The sequence below is a fragment of the Camellia sinensis genome, chromosome 7 (assembly GCF_055761805.1).
Source record: "Camellia sinensis isolate YWXY chromosome 7, ASM5576180v1, whole genome shotgun sequence".
Lineage (NCBI taxonomy): Eukaryota > Viridiplantae > Streptophyta > Magnoliopsida > Ericales > Theaceae > Camellia > Camellia sinensis.
The window spans coordinates 187,462,033-187,477,339 of NC_138967.1; the positions used below are offsets into that span (position 1 = coordinate 187,462,033).

At 32.0% G+C, this 15,307-nt stretch overlaps 2 protein-coding genes across 3 annotated transcripts; one reads left to right on the forward strand and one right to left on the reverse strand.

The window, feature by feature from the left end:
* Window positions 1-1,667: 1,667 nt before the first annotated feature.
* On the forward strand, window positions 1,668-7,343 carry LOC114276320 (calcium-dependent protein kinase 2). Of its 2 annotated transcripts, XM_028218115.2 has the most exons (9): window positions 1,668-2,062; window positions 2,207-2,930; window positions 3,866-4,009; window positions 4,134-4,286; window positions 4,944-5,059; window positions 5,354-5,521; window positions 5,636-5,763; window positions 6,777-6,876; window positions 6,961-7,343. In XM_028218115.2, exons 2-9 carry the CDS (start codon window positions 2,234-2,236, stop codon window positions 7,039-7,041), a joined length of 1,587 nt encoding a protein of 528 aa, XP_028073916.2. In that variant the 5' UTR covers window positions 1,668-2,062; window positions 2,207-2,233; the 3' UTR covers window positions 7,042-7,343. The 2 variants fall into 2 exon arrangements, with proteins under 2 accessions (XP_028073916.2, XP_082736308.1); XM_082880182.1 differs by having other exon boundaries at window positions 1,672-2,930.
* Window positions 7,344-10,012: 2,669 nt separating this feature from the next.
* LOC114276327 (protein translation factor SUI1 homolog 1) lies at window positions 10,013-13,443 on the reverse strand. Its single transcript, XM_028218122.2, has 5 exons — window positions 13,172-13,443; window positions 11,489-11,578; window positions 11,005-11,210; window positions 10,862-10,915; window positions 10,013-10,276 (listed from the first exon to the last, which is right to left on the reverse strand). Exons 2-5 carry the CDS (start codon window positions 11,535-11,537, stop codon window positions 10,232-10,234), a joined length of 354 nt encoding a protein of 117 aa, XP_028073923.1. The 5' UTR covers window positions 11,538-11,578; window positions 13,172-13,443; the 3' UTR covers window positions 10,013-10,231.
* Between the last annotated feature and the right edge of the window lie 1,864 nt (window positions 13,444-15,307).

Below are 15,307 nucleotides of genomic sequence, written 5' to 3' on the forward strand. Positions count from 1 at the left end.
ACTGAAAACGTATAAGTGTTACCAAACGGCATAGTATTCGTTATCTGATCGACGTGATTTTTTACAGCAATAATGTACTCAACAAATCTTAAAATGTGAACGATTTAGATTATTGAAAAGGAGTCCAAAAGTTCACCCAATATGCCGAACTAGACCCTCCAATCTAGATGGTGGAGTGGAGACAAGCCACTGCCTTAAATACTAAAGACCAAAATGATATAAATTTTTAGAAAGTAAAATGAAATTAACCTTAAACTTTAACACGAATCTAACATTTTAAGGATTAAAATTTTATATTTGACTTATTTGAATTTGGCATCTCAATTTAATAGAATGCTTGGATTTGGTAGGTTCATTTAAAAAAAAAAATATTATTTAAACATATAACTACTGATATTCGATTATTTTAATTTTTTATATTCTACTTAAAGAGTTCTAAAAAATGAATGGTTAAAATCACTAAAATTGATCTCATAATTGACATATTAAATCCAAACGGGTGTTTTGGGAAGTTGATAAAAAGCTGACGTTTGGCTTTTTTACCAAGCTTTTTAGCTTTTTAAAAAGTAATTTGGAAAGTTGGTAAAAAGTTGGTTTTTGACTTTTTAGTTTAATATTTATTTATGGTGTCAAATCAAATTAAAATGACCAAAATACCCTTACTCAACATAAGAAATTTATTTTTTTATTTTTTTATCATAGGCCCTAATTTATAATTTTACACTTGCGTTTTTAGAACCTCTTAAACCAATTTTGTTGTGTTTTTGGTCACTTGCGTTTTTGAAAAATGATAAAAAAAACGTGACTTTTTTCTAAAGTTCCAAAACGGCACTCTATCTAAGATGATAATTTGAGAAAAATTAAATCTTAAAATTTTAATTAACCCAATTATTTATTTATTTATTTATTTGGGATAAGAACCCTAACCTTCGATATATGACGTTAGACAACCTTTTATCTTTTTAAAGGAGACACACATTGCATGTGTAAACCAATTAATGAATGAACTTAAATAATAAGGCAAATTACATATACTCTCTTTCAGGTTTAGCAAAATTATCGATACTCTTTGAAATTTGAGAAATTACAGATACTCTCTAAAGGTACTATTTGCATAATAAATTAGAAGGCAAATTGTTATGAAAATATAAACCTCAGGAGTAATTTGTTATGAAAATATAAACTTCAAGGGAGTATCTGTAATTTCTGAAACTTCGGGAATATGTGTAATTTAGCTAAATCTCGAGAGAGGTATATGTAATTGGGTATGGCTCTGTCCAGTCCAGGATCGGATTGGACCGTGTTGTTGGGCCCGTGAGGGCCCACCACGGGTCCCATTTTGATAATCTGAACTGTTCAATGTGTAAAAATCGTTGAGTACTATACGCTTGTAAAAAAACACATTGATCGGATATCGATAGCTATGTGATCAAAATAATTTTTTGTCAACCGTTAATTTGTTCACCGTCTAATTTTTTTAATATGAAACTGATTTGATCATATAGCTATTGATATCTGATCATCGTGATTTTTTTATAGGCATATAGTACTTGACGAGTTCTACATATTAACGATTCAAATTATTAAAACAGAATCCATAATGGAACCTCACGAACTTAACAATACGATCTAATTCAATCCCGGACTAGAGAAAGCCATACCCTTTGATTTGCCCAAATAATAAATATTGATAAAACGCGTTTTCTTGGCATCCCACTCTGTCTCACTCTCTCTCTCGTTTCCTTGTCGAGTCTTAAAGAATTCATCGAGTTCAATTCAAACTCCTCGTGCTTTTGGCCACCTCTTATTACCCTTTCACTATTCAGACTTTTCCCAAGAAACAATCAAACCTTTGTTCTTTTTATATCCGTGTTTCTTACCCCACTTTCTTCGTAGCCCCCCATTAGAAAGAAAGATCATCATAACAGTCCCAATTTGAGTGCTGAATCGCATCATATTCTCTCTGATTCTCAATCTGGGTTTCAGAGCTCACCCACTTTCTTCACCAAGAAAACCAACTCCAGCTCTATCACTCAATTTTCTGATCCAAACCTGAAAAACGGTTCTTTTTCTGAATTCCCATCTGGGTTTTTTTGTTTTTTGTTTCTTGTTTCTTGTTTCTTTCTTTATTTGTGTATTTATTATTCCTCTTATTCCCTTTGGTCAACTGTGACCCCAGCCCTGACTTGGGTTGTTTTCTGTCCAGAGTTTGAAGATTTGACAGCAACAAGAGATGGGCCTTTGTCTAAGCAAATCAAAAAATTTGGATTCAAATGTTAATGGCCATAGATCAGGTGGTGGTGGTGGTGGAGTGCACTACCAAAAACCCCAAGAGCCACCAATTCATTACACCAAATCCCCTGCTCCGGTGGCGGCAGCGCCACCACAGGCATCCCCAAGCCCTAGACCAGTTTTAAGGCCAGATACAATTCTGGGTAAGCAATATGAGGATGTTAAATCTTTCTATACCTTAGGGAAAGAATTGGGTAGAGGTCAATTTGGAGTTACCCATCTTTGTACCCAAATTTCAACCGGTCAGCAATATGCTTGTAAGTCTATATCTAAAAGAAAACTAGTTACTAGGAGTGATAAGGAGGATATGAAGAGAGAGATTCAGATTATGCAGCATTTGAGTGGGCAAGCAAACATTGTTGAATTCAAGGGTGCTTATGAGGACAAACATTCAGTCCATCTTGTGATGGAACTATGTGCCGGAGGCGAGCTCTTTGATCGGATTATTGCCAAGGGGCATTATTCTGAAAAAGCCGCATCTTCGATTTGTAGGGCTATTGTGAATGTGGTGCATATATGTCATTTTATGGGGGTGATGCATAGAGACTTGAAGCCTGAGAATTTCTTGTTGTCTGACAAGAGTGAGAAAGCTCTGTTGAAGGCAACTGATTTTGGGTTATCAGTGTTCATTGAAGAAGGTGAAATTTCTCATGTTTACACTTTTGCTTTTGATGCCATGAATGAAATGTTGAATTCATTTGCTTTATATTTTTTGTTTGGATTCATAGGATTTTGTGATAGATAATAAATTGTTGTGCCATTGACTGAAATTTTCTTTGGATATATGTTTCATAGCATTGTGTTTGTATCTTAGATTTGAGGAGGAATTTGAAAATGGAAGTGGGAAAAAATTAGCCTCTATTTCATTTATTTTTCCATTCCCTTCTATTTTGCCTATACAAGTACTTCCTCAAATTCAACATCCAAACACAACCTAAAAGTTTTTGAAATCTAAATCTAACCTTTGGCTGAAAAGCTGTTCTTGGTTTTAAGATATATATTTCATATTTACATTGTTCCATTAGATTACCATCTGAAATCATCTCGTGGCAGTAGTAGATTGAATCTATGGTTTTTGTACAAACTAAAGAGGTTTAAAAAGAAGGATAAACTTGTTGCACACGAGGAAAGAGAGCAATGTCATTATATGAATCTCTGTCTAGAGGGAAGATCAATAACATACTTCATCAATGTCTTTGTGACTTTGTGTCTTACTTCCTTGAACTTTTTTGTACTGGCCATGTATTGAATTTGAAGGACTCTCCAAATGGAAAATCCTATCAAAATAAGCGTTCGGTCTAAGTATCTATGTCAATATTAGCATTTGTTTTCAAATTCCATTGCTAAAAGTAATACGTAAATATGAAATATATATATATATATATATGAATGTTATTGTTTTGGCATCTGCCTTTAAGCTTAAAACATTTGAATTAGCTTATCTTCATACGAACATCAATTAATGATTTTATGTTCCATCAAAAGGTGAATTCATATGTTTTATACTATTATTACTAACCTCTTTCTGATATAGAGCAAATGTGATTTTGTTTTATTTGATCAATTTTTTCAGGCAAGGTGTATCGAGACATAGTTGGGAGTGCTTATTATGTTGCTCCTGAAGTCTTACGGCGTAGATATGGAAAAGAGATAGATATTTGGAGCGCAGGAGTTATATTGTACATTTTACTTAGTGGTGTACCTCCCTTCTGGGCCGGTAAAGTCATGAATCCATTATTGTCCTGCTTGAAAACATAGCTATATTGCATGACCTACAAATTGCCGTTTCAATTGCTTTTAGTTGAAAGTGTTGGAATCATGACTGTAGAATGTTCTTGCAGAAACGGAGAAGGGAATATTTGATGCCATATTGAAAGGAGAAATTGACTTTGATAGTCAACCTTGGCCGTCTATATCAAGAAGTGCCAAGGACCTGGTTCGGAGGATGCTGACACAAGACCCAAAGAAACGAATTACTTCTACTCAAGTTCTTGGTACATCTCGAACTGCATAGTTTTAATAATCATTCTGGTCATTCAAACAAACCCTAATATTAACTTTCTATTTCTCATGCTTTTCATCAGAAATTAAGGAAAACAAAGAAATATTATGATGTTCAATATAGCTAAGAAAAAGATGTAATTGGATAATCAATAGTAACATACACTTTTAAACAAACTAACCCCGATAATAAGAATACAGTCGAAAAAATACTTCTAAGCATGTGAAAAACTAGTCGATGAGAAGGAAATCCAAATTGTTGGTTTAATTGATGAAAAGTTTATGAAAATAGTGGGAAGAAAAAACCCCCCAAAAGTTATCAGTGAAGCCCTAGAAGTGAATTTGATGATCGATTATCTTCTTCAGTGGAAATCATGTGCCTTTGCATGCTCAATTCTTTTGCCATTGTTTCTTTTCTGTAAATTCTATAAAAATGTAGCTCTGACCTAGTTTTGATAAATAAAAAAAAAAACTCCCCAACAATCTCTGTATAATTCTGTTTCATTTTTCCCTTTTCTGTTTTTGAGCTGTTTTATTTCCTTTTGTTCCTTGATTGGTTTATCATAAACATGTTTTTTTGAAATTTAGCCCCCACCCCCTATCCCAAACAAAAATTGACTGAAGTTTCATTATGTACCCGGCTTATCTAGAGCATCCATGGATTAGAGAAGGTGGAGAAGCATCAGATAAACCAATCGACAGTGCAGTCCTATCCAGGATGAAGCAATTCAGAGCAATGAACAAACTCAAGAAACTTGCACTGAAGGTACACTTGAAGGCCCTCTACTTGTGAAATTTCAGTATATTTTAGCTCAGTAGATGTATACTGGTATATGGGCATGAGAAAACTTTGATTTGGTATTGTTGAAGTAAATAATCTGCTTCAAAATTAATGGAGAAAAAATCATACTTGGATCTCGAAATATAATTTGAAAGACATACAGCTCGTGTCTTATGATCCATCTTCCTCTTACATGGTTCTCAACATTTCTTTCCCAAATTTGGCTCATGGATCTAAATCTCCTTCTGATAAAATTGATGGATTGTGAAAACTATCCAGGTCATTGCAGAAAATCTATCCCAGGACGAAATACAAGGGCTGAAACAAATGTTTACAAACATTGACACCGACAACAGCGGCACAATTACTTATGAAGAGCTTAAGACGGGATTGGCTCGACTTGGGTCGAAGCTCACAGAGGCTGAAGTTAAGCAGCTCATGGAAGCTGTAAGATACAATTGAATATTGAATTGCTTTGTTTCTTAATCCACGCTCCGTCAATGTTGAACCTCAAATTCTATATTGTCATCTTAGAAATAACATATGTGTTCTCTAATTCAGGCCGACGTGGATGGAGATGGGACAATTGACTACATTGAATTCATCACTGCTACAATGCACAGACACAAACTAGAAAGAGATGAACACCTTTACAAAGCATTTCAGTATTTTGATACGGATAATAGCGGGTGAGTGAATTTACTCAATGTATGTCAATATATAGTTCTTGCATTTGACACTTTCTATCTTAGGTTGTGAATTCCATTGTCGGAAAACACAATCCTTTTGATTATAAATCTTGTCTTCCATTGCATGAGAATCTATCGTACAGCTTAATGGTCACATTGTTAACATAAACGGACGTGAATGTTATTGCAATGATGTTAGTATAAAGGTGCATGCCTCTGAATTATGACTTATCAGATTCATATCAAGCTTCAGATGATGGGATGTTTGAGGCACACCTAATAAAAAAACAAGATTGAATCTGCCCTTCTACCAAATTGCTATACAAATAGGTTAGCTTATTTATACAGAATGGTGAAGTGGTCCACCAAAAACTTAGGCCTTGTTTGGTTTGTTTTTTAGAAAAAATTCTCTACAAACAAATTTTCAAGAGTAATCAAACTAAACAAATTTTTTCAAAAAAAATCTCAAAATTTTGTTTGGTTACCTACTTTTCAAAATCACTCTCTCATACACATCAAATCAATCACTTTTTTTAAAACTCTCTCTCAAAAACAATTTTCCAAAACCATTTCTGAAAAAAGACATGCCAAACAAGTTTTCGTACTTTTTATCTCAAAAACTGCTCTATAAACACAAACCAAAGACACCCTTAATGTTCTTGTGTACTTAATTTAGATTTTTGTTTGATTCATGTTTGTGTTTCGCATTTCACCGATCTTGGTTAGATATATTAATTCCTAACTAGTCCCCATAGTTAGTTCTTGGTATTCCAGTCAAAAAACAACGCCGATGAAGTACACTGAACTTGGTGGTCCAAAATAATAATAATTATTTTTCTCAGAGAATAAACTTTTCTTCTTGGTGGTCCATGGTAACTTCCATGGAATTCCCATTTGTTTCACAGAGAATGAACTTTTCTTCTTCCTTTTTTTATTCCATTTTTTCCCCTTTATTCGACCTTCGAATCAAAATCCTTAATTAAATGTTTTTCTTCTTTTGGATGTGACTACAGGTTTATTACAATGGATGAACTAGAATCAGCCATGAAAAATTATGGAATGGGCGACGAAGATACCATCAAGGAAATAATATCAGAAGTTGACACTGACAATGTGAGTCATAGTTTATATAATGAAATCATAAAGCAGCATAGCAATGCATAAGTGCTCAATTTGTTTTCAAATTTTTGTCAACAGGATGGGAGAATCAATTATGAAGAGTTCTGCGCGATGATGAGGAGCGGAACCCAGCAACAGCCTGGCGGCAAGTTCTTCTAGAACTAATAGCGCTTACCTTTTCCAACTACTCGAGGGGCCATGATCAAGCAATGGCGGCTTCTTCATACATTTTTTTATTAACAAAACTCGAGTTTGAAGGTTTTTACTTGGACACGTAGTGCACGCGTGCTTGTTTGCTCTCTTGTTTTTGGTTTTACCTTTGTGGCTTAGTTACATTTCGACAATTCTACGTGGACAGTTATTTTTTTATGTTAAAAAATGTATTTATTCTTTGTTTTTTTTTTTTGGGTCAAAACTGTTTGGTGAAGTTATAGAATTGGAGATTTGTTTTGTGTTTGCAATGTTAAAGGTTCATAAAATACTATGGAATGGGATGTGAGTCTGATACCATTATGTTTGGGCTTGAATCAGTGATGAGAACATGCTTGTTGGTCGAGCCAGGAATAAGGGAACATGAACACGTTTGAATTCCACTTAAAAAGGAAAAGTTATGCGGTCAAAATTCACATGGTATTGGTTATTGATTAAAATTGTAAGATTTAATATCTTTTGTTAGAATTTTGAAGAATAATTTGACAAGTGTCCAGTGATAAGGGATATGCATTAATATTTTAAAATAAAAAATATTAGAAACCTTCAAAGTTTTATCAAATGTCTCGCATGGGTATGGGGGTCAAACAATGTGAGTCTCACACAATAGAATTTTTAGGATTTCTAACATTATTCTTTTAAAATTATCAAATAATCACTTCTTAAAAACATGTTGGAGAGTCGTTACGGTGTACATTCTTAAAAATAGATATTATATATTATACAGTGCATCGGCCTAACATAATCATAATAGGTTTGTTTGGTGTAATTTTTATCAAGTTGAAAATTAAAAATTACAAGTAAAAATTTAAACACTTTTTTCTTAATTTTTAGCTAATCAATTTTATTTCAATTGTTTTCACCTTATAAGCTAAGTTGTATCAAACATTAAAACATAAACTCTATGTAGCCTCTATAAAATGGTTGATAATAACATAACTTTCATTTAAAAGATGCACAACATATATAATAGTAACGATGTTTTTAGGGGTTCACATTCTAAATTTCCAAATGTTGGTAATGGTGTTTAATTATTTAGATTGATAGTGACCAAACTGTGTGATTATGACAGAAATGGTTTTTTTTTTCTTTTAATTAAATTATCTATTTTATTGTTTTAGATTCTATATGACTTGTCAGACTTGGACCTTCCTTTGTAGTGCTATGAATGTGTTAAGCACAAAAGACGTGGGGCATGTTTGTAGCAGAATCAATCAATTCTAAATCCAAATAAATAATAAATAAATAAAAATAACACCAAACTCTTGATGTTCAAATTTTGGAATAATAACTTATTTCGTTGTCGTTTCTTAGATGAATCTTCGCTGTCAAATGAACAATCAAGAAGAGAATATGATTTATTTCTCTCAATAGTATTTAATTAAGAATAACAAAAATAGAACACCAAAACATTCAATATACATTATTTTTTTGATCGGCAAATGTTAATTGTTAGTCATTAGATTAACACCTATGGGAGAAAATCTCCCCACCCTTAACAAAGCACCTAAGTACTTGTACTCCCTTAATTCAACTCTCTTAAGAGGAATTAAACTCATGACCTCCTTAGATGAATCTTCCCTGTCAAATGAAAAACCAAGGAGAGAATATGATTTATTTCCCTCAATAGTATTTAATTAAGAATAACAAAAATAGAACACCAAAACATTTAATATACATTTTTTTTTTTGATCGGCAAATGTTAATTGTTAATCATTAGATTAACACCTATGAGAGAAAATCTCTCCACCCTTGACAAAGCACCTAAGTACTTGCACTCCCTTAATTCAACTCTCTTAAGAGGAATTAAACTCATGACCTTCTTAGATGAATCTTCACTGTCAAATGAAAAATCAAGGAGAGAATATGATTTATTTCCCTCAATAGTATTTAATTAAGAATAACAAAAATAGAACACCAAAACATTCAATATACATTTTTTTTTTTTGATCGGCAAATGTTAATTGTTAGTTATTAGATTAACACCTATAGAAAAAAATCTCTTCATTCTTGACAGAGCACCTAAGTACTTGCACTCCCTTAATTTAATTCTCTTAAGGAGAATTCAACTCATGACCTCCTTAGGAGATGACCAACTAAGTTAGGCCTAGTTGGTTAAAAACATTCAATATACATGATCACATATGTAGATCATTTATCATCCCAAAGAAAACCAAACATTCACTGGGTTACAATTTTTTTTTGACAAATATAAATCCCTCATTTTAAACCAACTGCAGATGTTTTACCGTAATGCCAAGAACATATGAAATCCAAAAAGAAAGCACTTAGCATTAATATCTTTATTTCAATTCAAAGATAAATTTGATTCACACTCTATATTCTATATTTATCATTCGAAAAGAGGAAAAAGTAAAAATATTTATATTTATCATTAGAAAAAAGATAAGAAAGAAATGAAATTCCCATTCTTTTCATCAAATACTCTGCTTGATATTCTCATCAAATATTCTGCTCGATATTCTAAAATATCCACGAATTCGCTGTTTGGAGACCAAACGGGACATACTATTTATTGAAAAACCCATCTAATTCACTGAAATGTAGACATCATAACTTTGCATTATTAAAACACAAATATACTTCCCACTCGGTTTTTTCCCCTTCAAATAGACAGCAACTTGAAAGGAATCTATATTTGTTTCAGCTTTGTCAAACTTCAACCAACAGACTATCTATTACCCTTTGCAATACTTGCTTGGAGAGGGGGAGAGAGAGAGAGAGAGAGAGAGAGAGAGAGAGACAGACTTGTCACTGCAAAAAACACATTTTATTGAGAAGTTATTGGTTGGTCTTGGAGCATTTATTGAGGGACAAATGACCCATTGTCTCCTAAAATGAGACAGAAAGGTGGTAGGTTCCACTAATTCAATCAATAACAATCAAATTGAAGTACCAGTAGGAACAAATAATAATTTTCCCATTTTATTATCACTGGAGAAATTTAGGAGCCAACACCATTGTACTGAAATCTCCATATCATATTAGAAGTTTCAAGAAAAAAGGCAAAAACAAGCCAAACACAACCTATATCTATGGACACAAAACAGCAAATTATAATAGGCGTTTATAGATCAACACAACCACACAAAACGCATCAACACCAGGCCCAATTGCTTTAGAAACCATGCAACTTTATCTGTTCCTTCTTCACAATGCCAGCCTGCAAACATTAACCAAGACAACTCAGCACACAAGCCACACAAGAAAACTAGACAGTAACTACAACTACAAGAAATCTTCATTTTTTCCCAGGATTAAAACTATAATTAGGAAAGGTCTTGGGTTCAAATCTCCATTAGCATCAGTTTTCCGTTTCTATTTTGTTACCCTATATGTTTTCATTCCCACATGAAAGATGGGGTTACACACGAAGAAATGTGTCTGAGAACTTGATCAGATACAAATAACGAATGTGCATGCATGTCCTAGTGTCAAACTTTTAAGGTATTAGGGTATGTATCCAAAATTACATATGGCTACATATTTGTATCTTGTATAATATCTTTTATCTATATGAGAGATTAGAAATGTTTCTTTACTAGCAAATGTGATTTTTTTTCCCCCTTCAAGCATCGAAAAAAAATTAGAGTATTAAACTATCTAAATTAAGTATTAAAGTCAAATACATATTCCACACTCTTACCCTTACCATATTTTTGGTTGACATGGATTTTTGAGAAAAATAGATGTTTTCATAACACAGTTTGTGAGACAATTGGTGATTAACCATTTACAAACAAATTACCTGGACGAGGAAATTGGAGACGTTCTTACGCTGGTCACCCTGGAGTTGAATAACCTGCACAAGAACAAAGGATTTTGTTAAACACGATCAACGTCCACTTGAAGCAACCACAAGTAGCATATGACATTTGGTATTTACATTACCTTGCCAAGCTCTTTGTCCTGCACAACATTCCCATTACAGCAGAACTCCTTCTTAAGATCCTTGAGGATCTTTTCGTAGCTGAATTCTTTCTTCAGCCCTTGCACTGTCGTCAGGCTTTTTCTACCATTCCTCTGTTGGATGCGAATATGAACATACCCTTTTGCTCCAGGGGCAGCAGAGTCGTCGTTGGCGTCAGAAAATGGATCTGCACACAAAAGTTTATTTTAAGGTCAGCCACCAAAGCAACATGACGTTCTTAGTTGATTTTGTTGATTTTGTGGAGGATTTGATTGCATTGTTCTGTTCTTAGTTTGTTTTCTTGTTTGTCCCCAAGTGGGACGTTCCATTTTGTATTCTTTGCATTATCTTGACACTTTTTTAAAGTTTGGTTATTTATCACAAAAAAAACAAAAAAAAAAACAAAACAAAACAAAACAAAAAAAGAAGAAGTCAAATTACACAATGATTAACAGGCAAACTCACCAAAAGGAGGTGGGAAAGGAGGTGGGATCTGGCCGTCGGGTTCAACCATGTACGTTGTCTGATAAGTAACTGTTACCCTTGTTGCGATTGCTGAACATACGAAAATTCGATTGGTTAATAAACAATGTCACCGATTCATACCAGCACAAGAAACCCTAGATTATTTTTAAAATTACCTTAAACCCTTTTGTTACCAAATTTAAGCAGTCGTGTTTCAAAAAATAGAAAGCAATTAATAGTCTAAAATATTACAAATCTTAAGACAGTTTATATTCTTCAACACATTGACTGGTTTGCTGTAAAACCCAGGGAAAAAAATAAATAAAATAAAATAAAATTCCTCCTGCGCTTAAATTTTGGATAAAGGAAGGGGTTGGCGGAAGAAAAAAGAAAAAGAAGTGATTAGTGAAAAAAATTTATATTCCATTCACAAATCCTCCCTTTTCCTTTCCCATCACAAATTCAAGAACCAAATACAAGCACAGTTAGGGGAATGGGCTGTGCAGTTCGGGCAGTTTGAGAGTAAAATTACAAACCGAATGACAGATTGATGAATTGACGGATTGACAAATCGCGATTTGGATAGCTTTAGATGGATTGGCGGATTAAAAAATATTCTAACCAATTATCAAACATTTGCATAATATATAAAACTAATTTGCATTATACTGTTCATACATATAACACAAATTAATTTTATATATATAACTACTAATTTGTAACAAATTTTATATCTTAAATCTCTCTCACATTCATTTTTACTTTGATATTTCATTAGAGGTTAAAATATATATATATATATATATATGTATTAACTCTAACAGAGCGGAACGGTTTTGAAGGAGGACTACAAATTTGGTATATTTGACGATATTTTACACAACTCTAAGCACAATCTAAAATTTTCTTTCTCCACAAAGCTAAGTAAGTATTCACCATCAAAAGCTGTCATAATCTATACTAACATATGAAGTAAAGGCAAGAGTTGATGTTAATGTCTCAATTTTTGAGTTTTTCCAAAATACCCTTACGGTTATGCCCTAAATTCAGGATTTTTTTTTTCTTCTTTTTCAAATTTCTCAATTGTTAGTCTTTTCAGATTCATAAAAAGTTTTAATTTTCATAATTTGAATTCAATTATACACTTCACAATCTTGTTTCTCTCAAAGAAAATGATCATATGAATGCTATTTCTACATCTAGTATGCAGAAAAGGGGAGACACATTTTTGAAAAAATTAGATTGATGACAACAATTTCATAAATAAATCCGGAATTTTTTTTTCTGATAAATCAGGAGTTTTAAGATTATTGGATCAATTTATTTTATGGCTCCCAAATTTGCCTCAAACTTATGTAGTTGTTTCTTTAAAAACAATTGGAGAATTCAGAACCAAATTTTATCAATAACCAAGAACAAAACATCTACAAACATATAGCATACTTCAAAATAACACAAGATCATCAAAGAAACACCCAAAATGGATCAAACCCAATACATCAAAATAGCACAATTCACTTAGTAAGATCATTATTTTTTTTAAATTTTTTTTTGATAAATACTTAGTAAGATCAATTTTCATCATTAATCAATAATCAAGATATATCAAACCTACTGATGGGAATAATAAATCAAGAATAATAATAATAAAACCCAAACAAAGGCCTTTGATCATGCTCTTACCTTTGAGAGAGAGAGAGAGAGACCCTTCTTGTTCTTGGAAGAAAGCCCTGGAAACAAAACACCAACAAAACAATATGAGATGAGATGAGAGAGAGGTGTTGTAAGAGAGGTATTTATAGAACCCGAGGGTTGGGTGAAGCGTGTTGGCTTCAGTTTTCAAGTTTAATTTTTGCTTTAGGTGTTATTAATTATTGAATTTTGTTAACAAGGACTCTAATAACACTCTATTCAATGCATTAACTTCTCCCAACCAACTCTATTATTATATTGTTAAAAATTAAATTATTTTTTTCATTATAAATAATATTAGAGATTATGAAAAAAATATTATAAAATATTTGATGAAATTTTTTTATCATTTCATTAATGTGTGGTGTTTTTTTTGTGTGTAATCTAACATTAGAAAATCTTTCATGATTATTTTTATGATATTTTTTTTCATGATACGTAACATTACTCTTTCTTTATTTGTCTCTATTTTTATATACATTTTATAATGAAAATTTTTAAACATTTTTTAATTATAAAATTAAATTTTGTTTTTATAAATAACATTTCGTGATTTTTTTTTAAAAAAATTTCAATCATATTTAAATTATATAGTGTAAGAAAAATAAATTTAAAATTTTTAATAAATTAAAAAAATATTAATCAATGATGGAATTTTATTTTTAAATTTTAAAAAATGTTTAAAAAATAAAATTCAATTTTATAATTAAAAAAATCTATCATGAAAAGTATATAAATATATAAGTAATTAAAAAAAAGAATAATTTAGTCTCTATCAATATAATATTTATAAATTATTTAATTTTCTATAATAGTAAAGTTGATTAAAAGTGCAGGACACTCGTTAATAAAATCTTTAATTATTTGGTCTCATATCGATCGTTCCGTCTCAAAATTTACTCAATTGACGTGACGGAAAAAGTTACATAAATCGTGAAATTAATCAAAGTGTCCATAAATTTGACTGCGATTATTACAAAAAAATAAATAAAAATATCGTAGTGGTTCCTATGGTGTGGTCTTAAAGTCACGCGTAATAATATTGAGTCGGTTTAGATGGGGAATGGATGGTAGGGATTGAGCATCAACGAACGGACGGTCATGATCAACGACGACATGTAAGTAAATCAGGATATTCTGATATGGTTGTCACTCGTAAATTCAACGCACCTTTGGGTGGGCTGAATGGCCTCCCCTCCCCAAACCCAATCACGTGACCCAAAAGCCAACTTCCCTCTCTCTGTGTCCCACGCCACCGCCGCTGCGGGGGAAATTATTCACTGCTTTTCACACCATCAATGTTGTTCCAACACTATCAAATAATTTTGGATTAATTGATCAAAAAATCATTTTTACGAGATTATAAACGAAAAATATTTTTTAATAGAAAATATTTTATACGATTTTTTTTTTAAAAATGATTTCTGAATAAAATATTTTTTTATGTTTAGTAATGATGGTGGTATAGTAGTGGAGCGATGACACTTGTGATGGCGGTGGCCATAGTGATGGTGGTGTGGTAATATTAGTAAATTTTAGTTCAGAATATATTTTTCACCTTTTAAAAGTAAGAATTATTGTTTGCCCTAATAGGTTTGTTTTTCATTGACCATGAAAAATATTTTTTATTGACTTTCGTTTTTCATTATATCAAACACTAAAAAATACAAAAAATTATTTTTCAAAAAATATTTTTTGTTCAAACAAACGAAGCGTATATGTCATTAATTTAAGCTTAATCTTTTTTTATATAAGAACAGAAGTTGAAGAACTGTTAGTGTCGGAAAATTCATTGAAAATTTGGTCAAAAAAGTTGTCATCAATAGTGAGATAAACAACGAGCGGTGATTTAGAGTACTAAATTTGAAACTCTAAAAACACCACTAATGAGGTGGCAATGCAAAGAAAAATAAATAAAACAAAATAAAGACGAAACTATCACATCAGTGGTAGGGTCCACATGATGCCACATCATTAGTGGTGCTAAATTAGTGATATGAAGCATTTTTCATAAACAAATAAGTGAATCTAGGTAACATGTGTACCGATAATGAAACATTTGAACACATAGTTAGATATTTGAGCACATAATTGTACAAATAAGTGTACAAATAGTGGGCCATTTAA